This window comes from Chelonoidis abingdonii, chromosome 5 (genome assembly GCF_003597395.2).
Source record: "Chelonoidis abingdonii isolate Lonesome George chromosome 5, CheloAbing_2.0, whole genome shotgun sequence".
In the NCBI taxonomy this organism is placed as follows: domain Eukaryota; kingdom Metazoa; phylum Chordata; order Testudines; family Testudinidae; genus Chelonoidis; species Chelonoidis abingdonii.
Window position 1 is genome coordinate 101,349,338 of NC_133773.1, and position 22,661 is coordinate 101,371,998.

Consider the following 22,661-nt stretch of genomic DNA (forward strand, 5'->3'; position numbering starts at 1 on the left):
CCAATCGCAAAGACAAATAAGTTTGTTTATATTTACAGGACATAATGTTGCCTGCTTATTATTTACAGTGTCACCTGAAAGTGAGAACAGGTGTTCGCATGGCACTTTTGTAGCCGGCATTGCAAAGTATTTAAACATACGTATGCCGCTTCATGCTTTGGCTACCAATCCAGAGATCGCGCTTCCATGTGATGACGCTCGTTAAAAAATAATGCGTTTCTTAAATTTGTGACTGAACTCCTTGGGGGGAGAATTGTATGTCTCCTGCTCTGTTTTACCCATATTCTTTCATGTACTTCATATTATAGCAATTTCAGATGATGACCCAGCACGTTATTCATTTTAAAAACACTTTCACTGCAGATTTGACAAAATGCAAAGAAGGTACCAATGTGAACTTTCTAGAGATAGCTACGGCACTCAATCCAAGGATTAAAAATGTGAAGTGCCTTCCAAAATCTGAGAGGGTCGAGTTGTGGAGCTTCCTTTGGAAGTCCTAAAAGAGAAACACTTCGATGTGGAAACTACATAACCTGAACCACCAAAAAAGAAAATCAGCCTTCTGCTGGTGGCATCTGACTCAGATAATGAAAATGAACTTGCATCGGTCTGCACTGCTTTGGATTGTTATTGAGCAGAATGCATCATCAGAATGGACTCATGTCCTCTAGAATGGCCACTGAAGCATGAAGGGACATATGAATATTTAGGGCATTTGGCATATAAACATCACGTGATGCTGGCTACAACAGTGCCATGCGAATGCCTGTTCTCACTTTCAGGTGACACTGTAAACAAAAAGTGGGCAGAATTATCTCCTGCAAATGTAAACAAACTTGTTTTTCTGAGCGCTTGGCTGAACAAGAAGTAGGACTGAGTGGACCTGTGGGCTCTAAAGCTTTACATTGTTTTATAAATTCAATTTTCATGAGAAAGAGACTGCACTAAAGTGCTTGCAATGGGAGAATTGAAAAATACTATTTATTTTACAGTGCAAATATTTGTAATAAAAATAAATATAAACTGAGCACTGTGCACTTTGTATTCTGTGTTGTAATTGAAAACAATATATTTGAAAATGTAGAAAACATCCAAAATATTTAAATAGTATTCTATTATTGTTTAACAGCATGATTGTGTGAATTAATCGCGATTAATATTTTTAATTGTGTGAATTAATTGTGATTAATATTTTTAATCGCTTGACAGTCCTAATTTATACAGTGTTTATTACGATAGCATCTAAGCACTGCACACATATAAACACACTAAGACCTGGTCTACACCCAAAATGTAGGTTGAACTAGCTACATTGCTCAGGCATACGAAAAAGTCACATCTTCAAAAGATGTAGGTAAGCTGACCTAAGCTCTGGTATACGTTGATAGAAGAATTTTTCTGACAATTTAACTACCCACTTCTTGAGGGGGTGGATTAACTACAGTGACAGAAAAAACCCTTCCGTCACTGCAGCAAGTGTCTACACTACAGCGGCACAGCTGCAAAGCCGTAGCTGTGTCAGTCTAAACACCTGTAGGGTAGATGCTCAAGATCTGCCAAAGGGGCAGTTGTGATGTAGACCCCTATTATGAGTGGGATGTTAGTTCTTCACGCTGTTCTTGGTTTAATCTTAGACTGCTACTTTTGAACACACCAATGAGTTTTCTTCTGTACTGGTTCTATGTGCAAATGCACTGATCAAACTCAACTTCATTTAATTGCAGCATGATGAAATGAGACCCAGGTTCATCACATGTGCTAAAAACCCTACAGAACAGTATCAAGTACTCTAAAAAGTTAGGAAATATATATTAAGAGAACTGTGCACATTAGGTCCAGTAAAAAGACGACTGAGGTCAGACATGAAAGCATAATTTCTTCTGGAGAGATGGTCATTGTGTATAATTCCCAACATAAACGAAAAGAGATGGAGACTGTGGCTCCTTCAGTAAGAAATATTGCTTTTCCTTATTATGATGCATGGATTGGATCAAGCTGGCAGTCAGCCATGACAGATCTCATATTCCTGCCTGCCTCCAGAGAACCATCTCACTTTCAAGTGTACTAAGCAAGCTCTCTCAAAGATTGCCCCAGTAGGTTAGTCAGGTTCACTGAATGGATTTGGTTATTGACCACAAAAGCATAAGCATCTCTTGTGAATTTAGAGCTGCCTAGATTTAACAGAGCCCACTGCTGGGTGAGGTAGTGGTACATTTTCCCAGCGGGGCCTCATTGAAGTATTGTATCACAAATAACACAAAGATCCCATGAGATAGGGTGACCAGATGTCCCAATTTTATAGGGACAGTCCCGATTTTTGGGTCTTTTTCTTGCATAGACTCCTATTACCTCCCACCCCTGTCCCGATTTTTCACATTTGCTGTCTAGTCACCCTACCAGGAGATGAGTTGTCTAGCTGCTGCACCATCCTTTAAAGATTGTGTAGCGTGCACTCCCTCTGTGGGGGATCAGCTTTGCTACATGATACAAAGGAGAGGCAAGGCCATGGCTTCTACCTCACTCTTTTTTTTTTTTTTTTTAAACAGGCTAGTACTTAGGTAAGTGCAAGATCTCAGCTGTGCCCAGCTGCAACATGGGAACATAAGGAAAGGAGGTACATTGCACCCATTCCTCTGACTTGTGCCTCTGTGCCGGAGCCAAACACAATTTTCCCCTTAGTATGAAGTTTGGTACACCCACTTCCTTTTGAAAGTTTTGCACTCAAGTTATGTAATTCACTTGTCTGTGATATTCCTACTTTATTTTTTGTTTTTTGTTTCTCAGCTCTCTTGGGCCTTTTGCATCATGCTGCAAAAATATCTAAAAAATACTAGACTTCTGTAAAATAAAAGAATCAATTTCACAACTATTAGGCCTTACTCTATTTTATGCTGGAAAAAGGAACATACTGCATACATATTTTTCCTTTGCCAAAAGTGATACATTCAGGTCAGCATAAAAGAGACAGCAAATGAGTAAAGGCAGAGGTTCTCAAACTGTGGTCTGCAGACAACCAGTGGTCCGCGAGCTCCATTCAGGTGGTCCGCAGATAGTTACTTTTAAGATGCGCGCCTGGGCAGCCATACACAAGAGAATGAAGGACCACCCACCTAATTAGTGGAGCCACACAGGTGTGGCTCCACTAATTAAAGGCCTGGACCCTGAAGAAAATGCACAGGTAAGGTGAGGTGGTGGCCTTGTGGGGAATAGGGGATAGGTGGGAGGGCACAGTGGGGTGAAAAGAAGGGGGTGGAGGGAATTTGGGATGTGCAGGGCTGCGGCAGCCAGAGAAAGAGGTAACTTTCCACAGCACCAGGGCTGTGGCTGCTGGAGAGAAATGGCCCTACTTCCCAGCCTCAGCTCTGTGGTGGGGGAGAGAACCCCTTCCTTCCTGACCCCAGCATGGGGGCTGCCACGGCAGGGGGGAGAGGGCACATCCATCGCATTGGAAAGACTACAGATATTAAAATGTGAGTTGTGTGCTTTTATTTGTAGGAAAAAAAGTTGAATATTATAAAGTTTTTTTTATGTAGTGCTTTTATCCAAAGTGCTTTACAATAGTTAGCTAATGGTACAAACATTTGGAAAGATCACTAAGTGGTCCGCTGAGACCCTCAGCAATTTTCAAGTGGTCCACGAAAATAGAAGTTTGAGAACCACTGAGTTAAGGAAGTAAACAGAACTATAGATTTATAAAAAAGTTTTCCATCAGATTGTAACAACTTCTGTTTTTAGACTAATGCAAAATACCATAATTAATATTTTAAACGTAGCTTTAGCAAAGGTTTGCTTCTATTTGAAAAGCAAATTAAAAATTCTTTTGCTTAAAACCATCAGTAAGAAGGAACAGTGCTTATCTTAGTTTTCATCATTCTCAGTTGCAATACTTCACCTGAGCTGCTTTTTTTAATACAAAGCAGTGCTTGCTGCTTTTATGATCTTACACTCATTTAATTATTAGAAAATTGCTAAACCAAAAGAAATGTTACGTTTTAAATGTTGGCATGCAATGCTTTATACTTGTGTACAGACAGAATATCAGTGTAACACTACTGTCTAAAAAAACGAGGAGTACTTGTGGCACATTAGAGACTGTGGGCTTGGCTACACTTGAGAGTTACAGCGCTGGCGGTGGCTTTACACCGCTGTAACTTACTCCCCATCCACACCGGCAAGGCACATACAGTGCTGTATCTCCCTGGCTACAGCGCTGGCTGTACTCCACCTCGATGAGAGGAATAAAGAGAACAGCACTGCTCTTGCAGCACTGGGGTGCCAGTATAAACGGTGATTAATCTTACTACTCTGTAACTGACCTCCAGAACCTTCCCATAATGCTTTTTAAGTAAAGATAACACTCTTTCTTTGTTGTGATGCCTCTCTTTGTTTTGTTGTGAACTCAGGGCTCCCGGAGCTGTTTATCTGAAAAACAAACACAGCTACTGTTTGCTCAAGCAGAGACAGGCAGGGGGATGAATGTCCACAGCTAATGTTTGCTTGAGGAGAGAAGCAGCCCGGAGGGGGGCTGGGGGGATCCGTTTTGGAGCAGTTGCTTATCTGGTCTGAAGGCTATTTGCATTTAGTGAATGAGAGAGGGCTGGGGGAAGGGGCTGAAACTTTTAAAATGATTGAAGGTTGGTGCTGTGTATCTTCAAGTCCCTAGAACTTGCAAGGCAGGGAGCTGACGCAGTGTCAGCTCCAAAAATCCACTCTCTCTGTCTCCCCCACGCTCCCTGTCACACTCCACCCCACCCACCTCTTTTGAAAAGCACATTGCAGCCACTTGAACACTGGGATAGTTGCTCATAATGCACCACTTCCAACACCGCTGTAAATGCTGCAAATGTGGCCACACTGCAGCGCTGGTAGCTGTCAGTGTGGCCACACTGCAGCGCTTTCCCTACACAGCTGTACGAAGACAGCTTTAACTCCCAGAGCTGTATAGCTGCAAGTGCAGCCAAACCCTAACAAATTTATCTGAGCACAAGCTTTAGTGGGCTAGAACATTTGACATTAGGCCACTGTATTCCTGAATAAAAAGAACCAGATAAGACAACTCCTTAACTGGCTGAATGGATTACTTTTGATGCCATACGTAAGTGCCTCTACAACACCACCAACCTCTGCATCCTTCTAGATCAAGACTAAGAGTAGGCACTGAAATCTGCTTTCCTGTAATACAGAAGGCTACCAATAGGACAACAATCCAACCTCAACCCGGTCCTTGGACCTACTTTTGAGATTGACAAATACTATTTGATCTCCCCCATCCCCCCCCAAGGTTAAACCCAGTAAAGCTGTATAAATTAATACTTGTGGCAAAATACTTCTTTGCATCTCCAAACAACAAATATGTCTACTCACTAGAACAGAGAACCCCAGCATAGCTATGATTTACTATAGCACAAGGCTTGGACCTATGAAAATAATTCCATGATAACTAAAAACATAAGCAGTCCAAGGCTGTTTTTGACTAAAAAACCTCAAACTGTGTTTTTGTGACTAAGTCCACTGTATTGCATTTCATTATAATTAACATTCCCCACTGAAACAACCTTTGTCTTGACTCATATATTTTACAAATGCTAATCATTTAATAGAATGCATTATAATTTAATTATAATTAATTCTGATTTTAGGTTTTAACTGATCAACACTGATAAAACAACCTCAATTAAAGAAAAAGAAATCTGTGTGTATCCAATAAAAACCTGCAAAACACTGGAAATGGTTACTTGTATCTAAGGGCTTGTCTAAATGGAGCAGTAATATGGATTGTGGGAGCATGACTTCTAAAGCACACTTATGTGTTATTCATTAATTTGGTCCATGCAGACCCCACTGGAGTGTACCAAAGGTTCTCTAGTGCGCTTTAAAGTAGTGCTGTGTGAAAGAGTACTATGTTAAAGTGCTCTAGAGAACATCACAAAGAGATTACTTATTACAATATATATATTATACTATACAATGTAATATACATTACTCATTACCGTATATAAATTAATGAACTCCCCAAAACAAAATCCCCAATTATAAATTACAGTTTTCTGGGGATTTGGTTATTTATGTAGCTCCTTGCAGCAAAGTTCAAAGGCATTTATAATTGAGCAGTTACAAATGGTGCATTAACATTATAAGCACATCTGAAAAACAGATGCAGAAAAAAGGTATAATGTTTATATATTCGGAACAAATTTTTTAGCTGTAATTTAAACAGAAAATTCTAAAGTACTAGGAGCTTCTGAAGAAAAGAAAGCCGAATCTCTCACAGTTAGGAATGTGATTAATCAACTTTTTCAGAATATGATCAAAGACCAGATACTAGCCACTGGATCCTGGTAAACAAATATAAATACAAATAAAACAACCATGTCACAAGCCTTTGCAACAGCAACAAGATTCCAGATGTCTAGGATGCTGCTTCTATCAATAAACTGAGATGCCAGAATGTATAATGGTAGCTTCAAAGAAATCTGTAAATAAAACTGATGATATAGAGGTTCCATTACAAGTCTTGTTGCCATTAGCTTTACAGTCCTATAACATTCTTCTTCTTCTTCGTTTAGCCAGATAGTTGGCTGTAGTGTTCGTTCGCCATTTGGTCCATTCCTGTGCAACTGCAAAGGCTTGACGGTCTGAGAGTCTAACATCAGAACAGACTTGATAAACTCATGTACTAGGGTGTCTGCCTTTGGGCCGCCTCCACTCCTCGATTGGTGGCTTTTATCCCGTATGTAAAAGCCACCCAGAGAACGGCATTCACTGGAACGTCCTGTGGCATCCTTGCAACATGTCTGAAAAGCATAAGGCAACACCAGCGGACAATGGCCCCAGTAGTCTGTAGACCCAAACAACCATAAACATTTGCATTACAGATGAAGTCATGCTACTTTATGCCCAGTATACGATGTTGATATTTTGTATGGAAAGCCTTCAGCTTTGTCCAGTCTGCGCAGTGTACTGTCCATGTCTCACACCCGTACAACATTATGGAAGGATACAGCTCAAATAATTCCTGAACTTGGTTGTCATACTAAGATGATGTTGATTCTATATCGGTTGTAGACGGCCCATGGCAGATGCTGTGATGCCAATCTGATGGAGAACCTCTGTGTGAGAATTGGAGGAGATAGTAAGAATAGAATCCAGATAGCAAAAGCTGGAAACTGATTGAATGGTTTCATTGTTCAAAGAGATTGGAGTCGCAGGTGGACCTGGTCCTATATTTTTCAGTTTTGTCTTTGACTATGAAGCATAGAGGAGACCAATCTTAGCTGACTCCTCCATATGCTGGAGTACCTCACGAAAACTGTCGGGGCTCCATACTAAAAGATCATCATCAGCATAATCAAGGTCTGTGAGCAAGAGATCACCGACCTCAATGCCTATGGACCTGACGGAATGCTGCATTATGAAATCCATTGGCCGACAAAAGAGTGCAGGGGCCAGAACGCAGCCCTGCCTAACACCAGATACTAATTTAAAAGGTGCTGACATCGGTTCCACAGACAAACACAGGCAGTGGTTCCATTATGCAGTTCTCTAATCAAGTCCAGCAGAGTAGTAGACACATCTACACCCTTTAAAGCCTTCCGTAATATGACACAGTCTATTGAATCAAATGCAGCCTTGATATCAACATACGCTATTTGCAGGAGCTTCCTGAACTCTTGATGCATCTCTGACAACAAGCGAAGGGTCAAAATGACATCTAATGTGGAACTGTTCCTCATAAAGCCTGACTGTTGGGGACAATGCTTCCGATGTAGCAAAAGCTCCAGGCATGCCAGCAAAACATGCGCAAATACCTTCCCTGGAACAGAGAGCAAGGTGATCGGCCTGTAGCTCTTACATTTGCTGTGCAGTCCCTTGCCCTTATAGAGTGAGATCACAATACCATCCTTCCAGGCAGTTGGCAGGGTTCCAGTTCTCCACACCAGACGAAAGAAGGCCAGAAGTGATGCTGCTATAGGATCAATAGCATATTTCAGCAGCTCTGAAGGGATGCCATCAGCACCAGCTGCATATCCGTTTTTCAGTTTAGATATGGCATACTTCACTTCATTCAATGTTGGTACTTCAGTACAAATGTTTGGATCCGGAACTGCAGTGACTGCCAGATCATCCAGTTCTGAACAAGCGGCAGCTGGAGGATGGTTCAGGACACTGTGATAATGTTCCACACAGCGTGCGAGAATGTCATAATCCAATTTACATGGATGGCCTTGGCTGGCATTCAGGATACCATTTGTAGTGACTACCTCTTGACTCTGAGGTTGTGAATGGCGCGAAATCCTGGCTGCAAGTCGATCCGGCTAAGCCAAATTCGACACCATCTGTCACTTGGTTATAATATGCCTTTCGAACGCGGACTCCTAGGGTGTTAAATTTTTGCTTCAGCTGATTACAAGTGTGTTTATCACCACATTGGCGCACTGAGGCCTTCAATTTAATTATCTGCCATGCTCGATGTGCTGGATGCTTATAGCCAATCGTCTGCTCAGTAGATTGGTTGAGGGTAGAAGAGAACAGGGACCAGGCAACCTCCATGTCGTCTGGCAGATTAGCTAGAGCTGAGAATCTGATGCTGACAACAATAAAAAACCTATTGGATAAACCTGGCACATGGAGTGCATAGATGTCAAACTTCATCATCAGAGAGGGCTTACCTGCTCATTGGACCATCAACACCATACTGGTAACCACTAGATGGTGATCTGTGTTCGCGGCGCATTCCACACCACGATAAGATCTACAGCAGACGAAGATACGCCTATCATGTGTAATGATGTGGTCCAACTCCTTTTGAGTGACACCATCATGAAAGATCCATTACATCTTGTGTAAGCATCACCACTTGAACCATGACCCAAGAATGGAAAGATTTTGGGAGGCACAGAATGTAAGCAAGCGGCAAGAGTTATTACTGGGTGTGCCTGAACCATAAAGACCAATGACCTGTTCACATCCAGATCGCAGGGAGCCAGTCACTGCATTTAGGTCACTCAAGATCAAGTGGAAGGACTGTGCATACTAGATGTTCAAACTGATCAGAGAAATGATCTTTAACTGAGTCAAAAAATTCCTCTATTGACACACAGACTACCATGACAGTGAAGTAACTGTGTCAATGTTTAAGATGTGCAATTAGTAAACAAGGAGACACAGGCATCCAGGTTGTCAGGGAGGACTTGGTTTCATGTTGCAATAGTACTGCTACACCAATTAAATGGTTGGGGCTGCCAGAATACAGAAGGAAAGAATCGTCCACTTCATGACGTCTGTGATCTATCAGCCTTGCTTCTGTTAGTCCTGAGATTGATATACCAAGACGATCCATTTCGGGTGAGACAGCGACCTGATGACCCTACCTGTGAAGAGTTGCAACATTCCAAGTTGCAATTTTGGTGGACTGTTGGAGATCCCAGATACAACTGGATGTATTGTCACAATGTACTCCAGATGTGCCTGCCGACATCAGTGGACGTGTGTCCCCAGGGGGGCTTTGGCATGAACCCATCATGTTTCCACCGAGGGGAGACAGCACCGACAGGGCATCTACAGCTGAAAATAAGGCAGGGGCTTTAACCCTGGCGCTGAGTACTAGGTTATTCATGGTAAAAAAAAGAGCCAACGATTATCCCAGGAAATAACTCATCCCACTAGGATGAGATGGAGGTGCAGTAATGCAACCCTATTCCTGGTCTACCAGCACTGGCTTCGACCTGAGACATTGAGTCTTTCCCGGTGATTTCCTTCGCCTCAGGTAGCTAGGTGCAGATGCTACCCTGCATCTTTGCTGCCTATGTTAGCCATCATTTTCAGGGTTCACGTTGGATCTCTCCACCTCACCTCACCTCCAAGGCAATATTTCGGACAAATCTTCATTGCTGATGGCATAGCTCCAACGAGCAATCCACTACTTCAGATGCCCTGTAATTTTTTTTAAGTTTGTGAGTTTAAGTCCTCACATCTCTACTTATAACAATATGGCTTTTAGTGAGCTCTCCAATTTTCTGTCTCCTTTCTTCCAAACAGCTTTGAACTTTCTACCATAAAATTGGAAACTGTTTCATTATATTTTACTGTGTTTGCTATGTCACATGGCCCATTGCTGTGTAATCATGTAATAAAATATCATACTATAACGCACCCTTATGGGTCAGAGTGAAAGCTGTTGTTGCAACTTAATTCAATTTCCTGATTTACGTGTGATTAACATTCATTTTAAAAATACTTCAATTTCATTTTTTGAGGAATCTGAAAAAACTGAGTAAATGAAAAGGTGACAGAAATGTAGAATCAGAAATGGCAGCATATATCTGCAAAAGATGGAAGAAAAGTGAGACACATAATAGTGGTTGTAATCAAGTATTGTTTTGGTGTTTACCCTTAACGTTTACTGTCCAATTAGTACTGATCAGGCCCAATTTCTCTTGATTTTATATTTATTCACTAATTTTTGTAAATTCTATTTCCAAGGACTCTAGATGTTTCAATTACAGTAGATTAAAAGACAAGAACAATATAAAAACAGCTAAGAACATAAGAACGGCCATACTGGGTCAGACCAAAGGTCCATCAAGCCCAGTATCCTGTCCTCTGTCAGTGGCCAATGGCAGGTGCCCCAAAGAGTACGAACAGACAGGTTAGCAAGTGATTCATGCCCTGTCACCCAATCCCAGCTTCTGGCACATTTCTGCCCATCCTGGCTAATAGCCATTAATGGAGCTATCTTCCATGAATCTATCTAGTTTCCTTTAGAACCCCATTACAGTATTGGCCTTCACAACACCCTCTGGCAAAGAGTTCCAGAGGTTGACAGTGCGTTGCATGAAAAAATACGTTATTTTGTTCAGCATACGTTTAACATAAAAAGTAAGCCTTGAATTATTTCCTGAAGGTCAATGGACTCTGACCTTAATACGTTTCTAAAGAAAGTGAATTACAAATTCAGGGACCCACAGCTCAGTAAGTTCTGTCACTGATTATGGAATACTCAAATGTAAATATCAAAAGCAAATGCCTTCTAGCCAATCCAGCTAATGATCATAAAGAGAACACAGGATGCATACAACAGGGTCAAAGATCATTGAGTGCTTTAAAGATAATCATTAAGAGATTGAAGAAGGTCACAATTCATAGATGTTGATTAGTGAATTTTATTTGTATCTGTCAAAGGCTCATGAAAGCCTTAGTTCTCCTATCTACAAAATGGAGATAATTCTTACCCTACCTTACAGGGATGTTGCAAGTGTTCAGTTTGTAAAGCCCTTTGACATTATATAAGTGCTAAATATTAATTAAATCAATGGGAGCAGTTATTTTAATGACCCTAGTGCAGGTGGCATTCTCATCCATTCAAATACAAAACTGACTATAGACGTTCCTCATTTATTTATCTCTATTTCTAAGAAACCAAAATCACTGCTAGTTGGGGGAACTTCCCCATAGACAGTATAAGTATGTCCCCTAAAAATACTGATGTTATCCATGGGAAGAAAGAGCTAATGGTTTTATATTTGTAATAATTTACCTGAGGAGCAAGCAGAGGCAGCCTAATGTAAGCCAACAGCTTACTAAGTTCTTTCCTTCTCTGTTCCAAATCATCTCGAACCCAAGTAAGCAGTGCATTCAGTATAGTTTCTTCATTAGGAATATTCATATCATCACTTGCCAAAAGCTTTGCAATTTCAGCGGCTGGCAATAATAAAAACTCCTGGTTTCTAATTACTTCCATGAAATTCTCCTGAAAAAGAAAAAAGTATTTTCAATATGAACACTAAAGATCTCTGGTTAGGCCACTATTGTCATCCGCTGCTGAAAGTTGTAGAAACATAATGTACTGAGATGCAGATTTTGCTGAGTAGAGTACAGCATACTCCAGTAATGGGCATGTTTGTAAAGGTCTTCATTACAGTTAGATTGGTTTGTGTCAAACATAATTTCCAAAGAGTAAATGAACAGGAAAACAGGTCTAACTTTAACTTTCAGTATCAGAGGGGTAGCTGTGTTAGTCTGGATCTGTAAAAGCAGCAGAGAATCCTGTGGCACCTTATAGACTAACAGACATTTTGGAGCGTGAGCTTTCGTGGGTGAATACCCACTTCGTCAGATGCAGGTTTCAGTAGGTTATTTTAAATTGTTTGTATTGTTTTGTAAGTCAAATACAGCTGAGTTAGGTATACAGATAGTGGAATGAAGATATAAAGGATTCACAGTACTGTACCAGGCTACAAATTAATTTTTTTAATCAACAATTACTCTTTTGATAGGTTTCAATTCTCCACATCTGCCCTTCCGTCATTTCTAGTAGCCTGTCCTCATTCCATGATAGGAAGAAACAAAATATAAAATGTTTCCAACCATAAGTGCACATTATTTAAAAATACCAGGATTTTTAGAAGATTTTGTGGAAGCTTTATTAAGCTCAATTCAAGTGGCAAAAAAACCACAAAAAACTAGAAGAGCAATAAGAAGCTTATAACAAATACATTTTGCCAAACTTGAATGCTTTTTTAATAGTACTGAAAAGGGCAAGACCACAGTTTCTCCATGCTCCTTTGCAAGGGAACAAGAAGGCAGCATAAGGTGGAAAGAGTCTCTGATTCAAAATAATACATCTACACGCAGTGGAAGACCCGTGGCACAGCTGTGGCTTACCCAGGTCAGCTGACTTGAACTTGCAGGGCTTTGTCTGGGGGCTTTAAAATTGCGGTGTAGATGTTTGTCCTTGGTCTCGGGCTGGAGCCAAGGCAAGCTCAAATGTCTACACTGCAATTTTATAGTCGCACACCCCAAGCCAGCTGACACGGGCTCTGAGACTCGATGCCACAGGTTTTTTATTGAAGTGTAGATGTACCCATTGTGGTCTGCTCCTGGAACAGCACATCTATATGTTTCCCTTTACTCAGAGATTGTAGTAACTTAATGATCAAGTCCAAAATTAGCAGACATAATGTAGATGAATTTTAGAAAAACATTTGATTTAATCTCTAAAGTAATCTTACTCTCAAAATTAATTGAAATTGGTTTGGATATCCAAACACGTGTAGTCTGAAAACTGGCTGAAATACTTTTTGTTTTTTTAAAGGTAAAAATAAAAGCCAAAATATCCATGGGGTGGGTGCGTTCGATAAGGGGACTGTGCAGGGACCAGTGTTAAGACCAACCCTATTTAATATCATAATAATAATAATCATAATTAATGATCTAAAAGGAGTAAACTCCATGTTAGTGAAATTCACAGAAAATCCTAAATTGGAAAGACCTTCATCTTGGAAAAATGCAAGTTAATATCTCAGAGGAAAAATAATTCAGTAACTCAAAACACAGATATAATAACAGAGAAAAATCCAGGAGCAGTAAAGAGAAATACTGTTGAAAATGGCATTGCAAATCAGATATGAATTTGCAATACAAAATGGCAATAACAATGTTCATTACAGTTTTGAACTGCATAAGCACTGGGCATATCATCACAGAGGAGGGAGATGACTTTTTTGTTTTAAACATGGCTCTGGAAATACATTGAGTATTGCATTCAATTCTGTGCATCTCATTACCAGAAAGATATTGACAAAATAAGGGCGCTCAGAGAAGAGGAACAAAACCTGCAAAGGCTAGGTGGATTGACTTGTAAGGAAAGACTGAACAAGTTGAATATGTATTATCGTGACTAAAAGATATAAAAGAGGACAAGGCACATGACTGTCTACAAATATCTAGTTATATTTTTAAACAAGCGCCTTCATTCTTTCTCTCTCGTTGCCTCTCACATTTGAGAGGTGCTCCCCATAAATGTCCATAAAGCTGCCTCATTATCCATGTTCAAAACCCTCCTCTCTGCCATGATGCCTACAAAAAACTTGACAACAATTGGGATGCTGGCAAGTGGAGATCACTGTCTAACATGTTGACCAATATTGTCTCATTGTTTCCTTGTACCCTCCTGTTTGTCTGTATCCATCTGTTGTTTCTTATGTTACACTAAGGGTATGTCTACACTACAGTGGCACAGCTACGGCACACCTTTCTGGCTGCTACATATGCGCTGAGTCTGCTTCTTCATCCCTCTCCAAGCCTCTGTTTCTGAGTTCTTCTCCTCATAAATAGTATGGATCTCTGCTGTTGCTCATGAATTACTCAAGCAGCAGCAAGCTGAACTTGATCCAATTCTTGTAATATTTTGCACAGTCCATGTGCTTCTGAAGACCAGCAATAAAAACTGACGTGACTGTTCACTTTTCACTCTACTTTAAAGCTTGAAAAAGCTATGAGCAGAAGCTGCAGCAGAGATTCTGGAGCTCTCTTCTTGCACACTGGGACAGCACTGGTTTATAATCACTTCATATTCAGAAGGTTTTCTTTGCAACTTAAAAGGCTAGCAACTTAAACCAAAAATTAACACAAAAATTAAAGCTTGGAAGCTGCAGAATTTGATGGCACTTGCCTGGGAAAATTTCCTATTCACCATAGGCAACTGGATTTTTCAAGCGCTGAAAGAAATAGAAGCCATTTTCTTCTTCTCTGAAAACACTCATTTTCCTTTGGTTCACATTTTTTGAAAGGGAAAAAAAGCTAAATAGTTCATCGAATAACTACTGCACTCTATCAACTGTTCTCAAATGAGCTAGAAAAGAATAAATATTTATTTTTTTCCGTGATGGATTGAGGATAATTAGAGGCTACATAAGTCACTGGACAGGTTACAAGACTGGAAGTCTGGAGTTCTGGAGTCTCTTCCTAGCTTTGCCATTCAGTAGCTACAAGGCCCTTGCCTTAACTTTTCTATCACCATTTTAGAGATGGGAAATTAAGGTGCAGTTACACTCACTATCTTTTATAAAGCACTTCAGGATCTACAGATGAAGACACTATATAAGTACTAAGTATTGTTACTACAAAGCAATCACCACACAATGAACTATTTTCTTAAGTTAAAAAAATAATGTTGATCTTAGAATAATTAATGACATTCATCAACTCTTACAAATTTGCATCAATTATATTTTAGTTCCCTTCCTGTCCTCAAAATAGAGGAAGTATACTGTGCTTATCTTGGGACACAATGGCATAGCACCTTGATGTTACTTGAAATATCAAGTTAATGGAGATTATGTGATTCTGATCTCCTGGATAAACTAAAGAAATCACAGCAGTCACCCTTGTTGGAAATGTAGGATGTCCCCAGACCTGATATAACAGGAAGATGTTGGAAGTAAAACACTATGTTAGATGCTGCTTTGGAAAAAACAATCAAAAGTGCAAAAATTCTGTACTTTATGCCCTGATACAGAGATACTTAAATTAACCTTTTGGCTACTCTAGCAACATTTTTAAATTTGTAGTCATGTGGCCCATTACTTTTTATAAATTATATTTACATAGTAAGATAACTGTATGTATAAAAGGTTAATTAGGTGTATTTGCACACACAATCCTAGTAATTGCATTTTACATGCCTACATTATCAGAATCAAGCCCACAATGCCTGTTTATATGCTATTATGTCCACCACTAGTCACTTTAGACTGTTGCAATGTTTCACTTACTATGTCCTGAGGATTTTTCAGGCACTGTCAAATTTTGAAGTCCAAAAAACTGATCTAGTTTGACAATAACCTTAAAGAGTTTTCTTATTCTTTGTCACAATGAGTAAACAGTCTATAAATTGAGTGACAACATAGTTAATAATAAAGTAATGAAACACTCATGTTCTTTTAGCAAAATAGCAACATACATACTTTTAATCTGAAGTGGTCCAGCATTCAAATCAATCCTACTTATATTTATACTTCAAATACACTGCACTGACCGAAACCATGCCAACGTTTTCAAGTGACACTAATGGATGTTGTTCAGATAGAGAAAGTCCATTAGTGGAGCTGGACCCACTGAGATTATTCACTGATGGATCTTTTATTTTGAGAAAATGCCCATTTCATGTGAACTGCTGGTCTCAAAGTACAGCAATAGTTTAAATTAGGTGCTTATCAAAATACTCATTGTTTCACACATAGCTTTTCAATATGACAGCATTAAAACTGAGAAGTTGTTTTAACTGCAGTGAAATTGTCTGCATGGTGAACTGCTCTTTCCATCAGACTAGAAAAGAAAAAGCAGCGACAAAAGAAAGAAAATGAATATATTGAAATTAAAATACAAATATTTTATACTATTAATTTACCTCAAAATTTCAAGTGCCTTTAAGAAAGGCAAAACAGTGGTAAAACCAACAGAAATTTCTCCAGTCAGGGTTATTTCAGTATAACCCATGATCATTTCTGCATATGAATAATTTATAGATTTTAACAAACAGCAGAATTTACAGAACTATAGATATGTTTAACCCTGATACTTTAATATTTTTAATGGAATGAGCATCAAGTGACTAGTATTCATTAGTGTTAAACATTTTTATTCTTTCAAATTGCTTTTAAACAAATGAAATTATTTTGGGATTTATTTGAATTGAAGATTCAATTGGACTATACATTTCTATTCAGTTTCCATAGCAACATTAGTTTCAAACCAAAGGGACTGCTTCAGTATTACTCATTATTACTAAAATTCAATTTCATGTCTCCATTGAAACTAAACAACATTAAAAAGGCCTTGGGAAGAATTCATCTAGCACAACTAATTAGTTTGAAAATGGCTTTTAAAAATCCAGCTAATTTAAATTTGATTTATGGTAAAGCTTTAGAATCAGTAATTGTGCCACTGAAGAAAACAATTGCCTAAAAGGTACGCAACTATTTTCCTGTGAATTGAACAACTTCTTACTAAAGGAAAGATGTGGAGTCAGTAATAAGTTAACTTTTGAGAAGTGAGACAACAACCAACGGTTGTTGTCAAAATAATAAGACCAACTGGAAGTACACCTTCTAAAGGGTAATATTTTAAAATGCATCAAATAATATTTTGTTAACCTTCTGATTCTAGCATTCCACGAGTAAATGTTAGAAGAACGTGACTAGACAGTAGCACAACTAGGACAATTATTTATTTAGAAAAAATGTTCAGGCAAGGAAGAAATAAGGAGTCTATTTCTGTGTGATTCTTTTTCATCATAATGTACGATTTCTGAGTCTCTCACAATTAAGGATACTATTTCTCCTAAACATACATATCTGTTTTACTCGATTCTTCCTGTCTCATCTGATTGTTTTATTGATGCTCTGTCTTCAATCCATACTTGACCAATAATGAAATCTTTTCTTATTATATACTGTGATTTGCACACTATTCATTCACTTGTTTTAATAAACATCAGTATGTATGCATTGTTAAATGCATCAACGATCTACCTGCCTGAGAGCGAACTGAATCACACACAACAAGAATGCCGGGGTATTTGATTCTAATCTCTCATAGTAAACTTGAAGCGACAAGGTGGGTGAGCTAAACCACTTCTGTTGGTGAAAGAGACAAGCTTTTGAGATATACAGAGCTCTTCTTCAGGTCTCTGTGTGTACCTCAAAAATTTGACTCTACTATCCTGGGACCAACATGGATACAACAACACTGCAAACAATAGTAAGCTTGGACATTAAGTCAGAGGAAAAATAATAAAAAATAAAACCACCAAACAACGGGTTCCATTCAGCAAAAATTCAAAAGGTAAAAAGGAGAATCGATGGATTTCTGATTCAATTACCCCAATTCCAATTAAGAAACACAAATTTCACATTTCAGATGACATGGGGATACCACACAGGGGATCAAAGGCTTTAATACTAAGTTCACTGATGTGGTATCCAGATGCCTGAGTTCAGTTCCCAAGAGCCTAGACCAGCAGAGGCCATGTCATGGGAGGAGGAGAGAAGTACCTCACGTAACTCTAGGAACTCCCATGAGCAAAGAGCAGCAGTGCTAACTGGCCACAGACAGATATGCCTCTTAGGGCTGGTCTACACTGGGGAATCGATTTAAGATACACAACTTCAGCTATGCTATTTGTGTAGCTGAAGTCGAAGTATCTTAGTTCGACTTACCTGGCCACTCTCACGGTGGCGAGTTTACTGCCGCAGCTCCCCCGTCGATGCTGCTTACTCCTCCTGCCGAGGTGGAGTATGGGCGTCAATTCGAGGATCAATTTATCGCATCTAGACGAGACGCGATAAATCAATCCCCGATAGATCGATTACTACCCACCAATCCAGCGGGTAGTCTAGACGTACCCTTAGGTTCTTACCCTTCTCTGATAGTAGAGTTACCATAAAATGATACCTTTGAGGGAGGTAGGGAGAAAAATTAACAAAAGATGTTGGTGAGGGAATGAAATTTAAGAATGTCAGAGAATCAGACTTGCTCCAAATAAATCCTCAAACCCTCACTTAATTGCTGGCTATACTTTTGCACTTGGCTACTCATGATTCTACCTAAGAACATATGTTCCTTGTTCCTATGTTGCTATATAGAAGGTGGTTGAGTACATTTCCCAGACCAGAACACGGGCTCTGTGTAAGCTCAAAAGCTTGTCTCTTTCACCAACAGAAGTTGGGCCAATAAAAGTTACTACCTCATCCACACTGTTTCTCTAAATAGTCACAGGCATTTTTGAAGATTTTACCCATTACCTTTTTTCTGACTAAATGGAACACCACCAAGATAGAAAGCAGTACTTAATGTTACAATATATAAATAGCTCTGATAATAACAATGGCTCTTAGGGGGTGAGGGCGGGATAGCAACATTTACCTCATGAAGGCAGATATTCTATATTTTCCTTGCTACAGAAAAATCCATGAATGGATGATGCTACAAATAAGGACATACCATGGTGAAATTGTGAGCCACTTTGTGCAAGTCAGTGCAACCCTGTGCATCAGCAAAAGAGCGGATTCCAAGGCAGTTGGATGGGTGAAGCTGTTTCATTAAGAACTTACAGCACGCTTCCACAACCTGGGAGAGCTGGAGAAGGCAAGCTGTAGATAACAGGCACTCAATACTATCTTCTTTTAATTCAAGGCGACCTAACAATATTAAAAGAAGGGTGCTCATTATTTATGAAAGAATATTGACTAATTCCAACAAGAGATTTTTCTGAACACACACACATACACAAAAAAAAGGTTTTTTGACAGACTAAGTAAGAGAGAGAGAGAAAATGTGACTGAAACGGTAGTTCTGGTTCCTCTGCTTTTATCTTTCGTCAGTCCCCCCAAGAAATCATAAACACCACAGAATTATTTTCAGAACATGCTACAGAATATCGGACTAAGACAATAACATTCCTATAAGACAACCCAAAAATTAAAAAGTAGTAGCTTGCATAATAGAGTGCAAAGGAATTATGAAAAAATATTCTCCTTTCGCCAATCAGGATGCATCTGAAATATTTTGACATTTGTCAATTAACTAGAGAGACTACATCCCACTGAGTTGCTCTAGGTAATGGCAGTAATAGTAGTTTTAATAAATAAAAAGTTGAATTGTATGGTGCAGCATTTCTACCAAATATCTGAAATCTAATAATGGAGTATGATGTTCACTTAGGGACAGAACATCAGAGAAACATTACCACCCTTTTCTTCATTCTTATTACCTGTATATGCATATTGAACCAAAGCCCACAGTGCATTTGGCTCAACACCTTCCATCTTGATTTCTTCCTGTCTTGCTTCTCTTACATCATTAGTAAACATGGCTGCAAAGTAGTCCGAAACAGAGGAGAGAACTAATCTGAGAACATATTGGAGAAAGGGGAGAGAGAGGAAAAAAAAAGACCTTAGTGAAGCTGACGTTTGTTAATAAATGCTTCATTATTTTGGGCTTTGAAGGTGCATTGTACTGAGGAAGGCATTTTAAACTTGACAGACTGCTTCATGCCCCAGTTCCTTCCTATGAATAATGGAGTACTGTTACCGAAAGTACATTTTCTGCTGATGTAAATGATTTACCCTTTTAGTGTTCAATGACTTTTTATAATCGCCATATAAAAATAATACATGAAGAAGCAAATACATAGCATTAGATACTATGTGAAAAATACCTGGAAAAAACAAACAATCAATTATTAATTTTAAAATGGTAAAGGAATTACTTCTTAGTAATTTAAAAAATACTTTAAAATATTTTATTTATGTTCCTCATAGGCTAGTTGATACAAATATCAATGACAGAACCTGCCTACTCAGTAGAAATGGAGATCATACAAATCAGAAAATTCCACATGTGAGTATAGTAAGTCAGTCACAGGTAGAGTTACCTTTTTTGTGTAAGCTCTTCACACATTACTTTGTCAACTGTTTGGGATGAGTGCTTGTCTAGGTTAATGCTCAACAAAGAGTTATTTGCATCAGAGAGAGAGCAAAACACTTAATACATACAGTATTATAATAGTAATACATTTTTAAGAATTAAGGTAGGTGAAGATATGATTAAATAGAGTGGAAAAGCAAGGGGAATGCTTAGTAGTATTTCTTACAGATATTTGGATTAACTGGATGCATTTTACAGATGAACTACATAAAATTGTGTCTTAGTTTTAACAATTGCAAAGTTATAGATTGCTGACAGTGTTGCAGCCATTACTTTTCATTAAATTGTGTCTGCATATCTTCCATCTGTTATCCATTGCATCATCTTTGTCCAGGGCTGCATCAGGTAAATACTTTTTGCCAGCCTTCTGGAGACAATGGAGATGGGTGAGAATGTGCAGAACTTGAATTAAACACAATTTGACCATGAGGAAAATGGTTTAAAAACATTTTAAACATTTCAAAGGCTAGTATAACAGTATTCTGTAATCCCTGTAATACAAAATTACTTTTATGGCCCATTCTTGATAAACTAGGTTATTCAGTCCCAGAGGATAATTAGAATAATTTGTTAGGATGACTATCCATGTGGCAGTTCTGGGTGTTTTAGCTTTTTATTTAAATAAAACCTCAGCTTCAAATACTGCCTCTCAGAATCGGATTCTGTACAGCATGAGTGTGGTATTAGATAAATTCATCTTGTCGTTCAGGGAGATTTGGCAGATTGATTTGATATTCCCCTGTTCAGTCAGAAGCCTTAGATTGTCCGGGACCATGTAGTCATATTTCATCCGGCGAATGGTTCTTTGGATGGACTAGATTTGAATGAGTTAATAAAACAATTTTTAAAATAACTTGTAATTCATTATATTCTTCCATTAAATTCAGAACCAGACATGTAAACTAAATATCTCACGTTAAAAATATTTAACACTGACAATATTGTAATAATATTTAGAGCTCTAATGGGAAAAAAAGGTGGTGGCTGCAACAGTAGCCTAGGGTAAGACCTAGTCTACACACAGATCACTGGTATAACTATTTCAGTAAGGGGTGTGATTTTTGCAATGTGGTTATATCTGTATAAGTCCTAGGGTAGAGACAGTTATACTACTGAAAAGATGCCTTATGACTGTACAGTTTATTTCCTTTCTATACAAGCTATACTGGTATAAGCAGATTTAAGCTAGTATAACTTCAGCCACTCTAGGGGTAGTTATACCACTTAAACTATACAATACAATTAAACTGGTACAACTCTTGCCTTAGGCTCGGTCTACACTCAAAATGTAAACCGGCATAGCTATGTTGGCCAGAGGTGTGAAAAAACCACACACTTGACTAACATAACTATATCGACAAAAACCCCAGTGTAAATGCAGCTATACTAACGAAAGAGTTTTTCTGTCGGCACAGCTAATGGGAGGTGGTGCTCATACACTGGCAGAAAAACTCCTTCTGACAGGATAAACTGCATCTAAGGATAAGTCTACACTACGAAATTAGGTCGAATTTATAGAAGTCAATTTTTTAGAAATCAATTTTATACAGTCGATTGTATGTGTCCCCACTCAAGACCATTAACTCGGTGGAGTGGATCCATAGTACCGAGGCTAGCATCTGAGCTCCGACACCCTCCTAGCTGAGGTGACAGCCACAAGGAACGCGACCTTACAGGAGAGATACAGCAGTGAGCACGTAGCCAAGGGCTCAAAGGAGGGGGGCCCGTGAGAGCAGAAAGGACCAAATTAAGGTCCCAGGCCGGGACAGGCTGCCACGTATGTGAGAAGAGTCTGTCCATGCCCCTGAGGAAGCGACTGACCAGTGGGTTCGCAAAGAGCGAGAAACCGTCAGCCCCTGGGTGAAATGTGGAGATGGTGGCCAGGTGGACTCAAACCGAGGAGAGTGACAGTCCCTGCTGCTTCAAGTAAGTAAACTAGTATGAGCGGGACCGGAGCGAGCAATGGAGCCTGTCCCTGCTGCCCTGCCCAGGAGTGTAGCAAATTTCCAGGCAGCCATCACTGGTGGTAAGAAGGAACTAAGGGGGTGGAGGGTTGGCTGGCTCCTATATTGGATGCCATGGAGGTGCCACTCCAGGGAGCGCCCAGGCCAACCTTACAGAGGCTGCTAAGGGAAAATCTTCCAGCTGGCATACATGCAGTGCATACTCATCTGCTTGGAATGGACATGAACAATCTTCGAAGAAGAACCAGTATTTTGTCTTTATTCCTGGTACTTATACACGGCAAACAAGTTACCTCTTCTTTTTTTTTTTTTTTTAAGACACTAAATAGATTGAGCTCTTTAAGTCTCTCTGTAAGGCATTTTCTCCAGCCTCAAATAATTTTTGTGGTTCTTTCTGCATCCCTTCCAATTTTTCAACTTCTTTTTTAA

At 39.2% G+C, this 22,661-nt stretch overlaps 1 protein-coding gene across 6 annotated transcripts in view; it reads right to left on the bottom strand.

Annotated features, from left to right (window-relative positions):
- The window catches only part of KLHL5 (kelch like family member 5), a 105,900-nt gene that overhangs the window by 22,495 nt on the left and 60,744 nt on the right, over positions 1-22,661 (bottom strand). For all 6 annotated transcript variants that reach the window (XM_075066515.1, XM_075066518.1, XM_075066516.1 and 3 more), the window contains 3 exons: positions 19,553-19,689; positions 18,784-18,980; positions 11,537-11,749 (listed from right to left, as the gene is read on the bottom strand). In XM_075066515.1, coding sequence (XP_074922616.1) covers positions 11,537-11,749; positions 18,784-18,980; positions 19,553-19,689 — 547 coding nt within the window. The remainder of the gene's footprint in view (positions 1-11,536; positions 11,750-18,783; positions 18,981-19,552; positions 19,690-22,661) is intronic.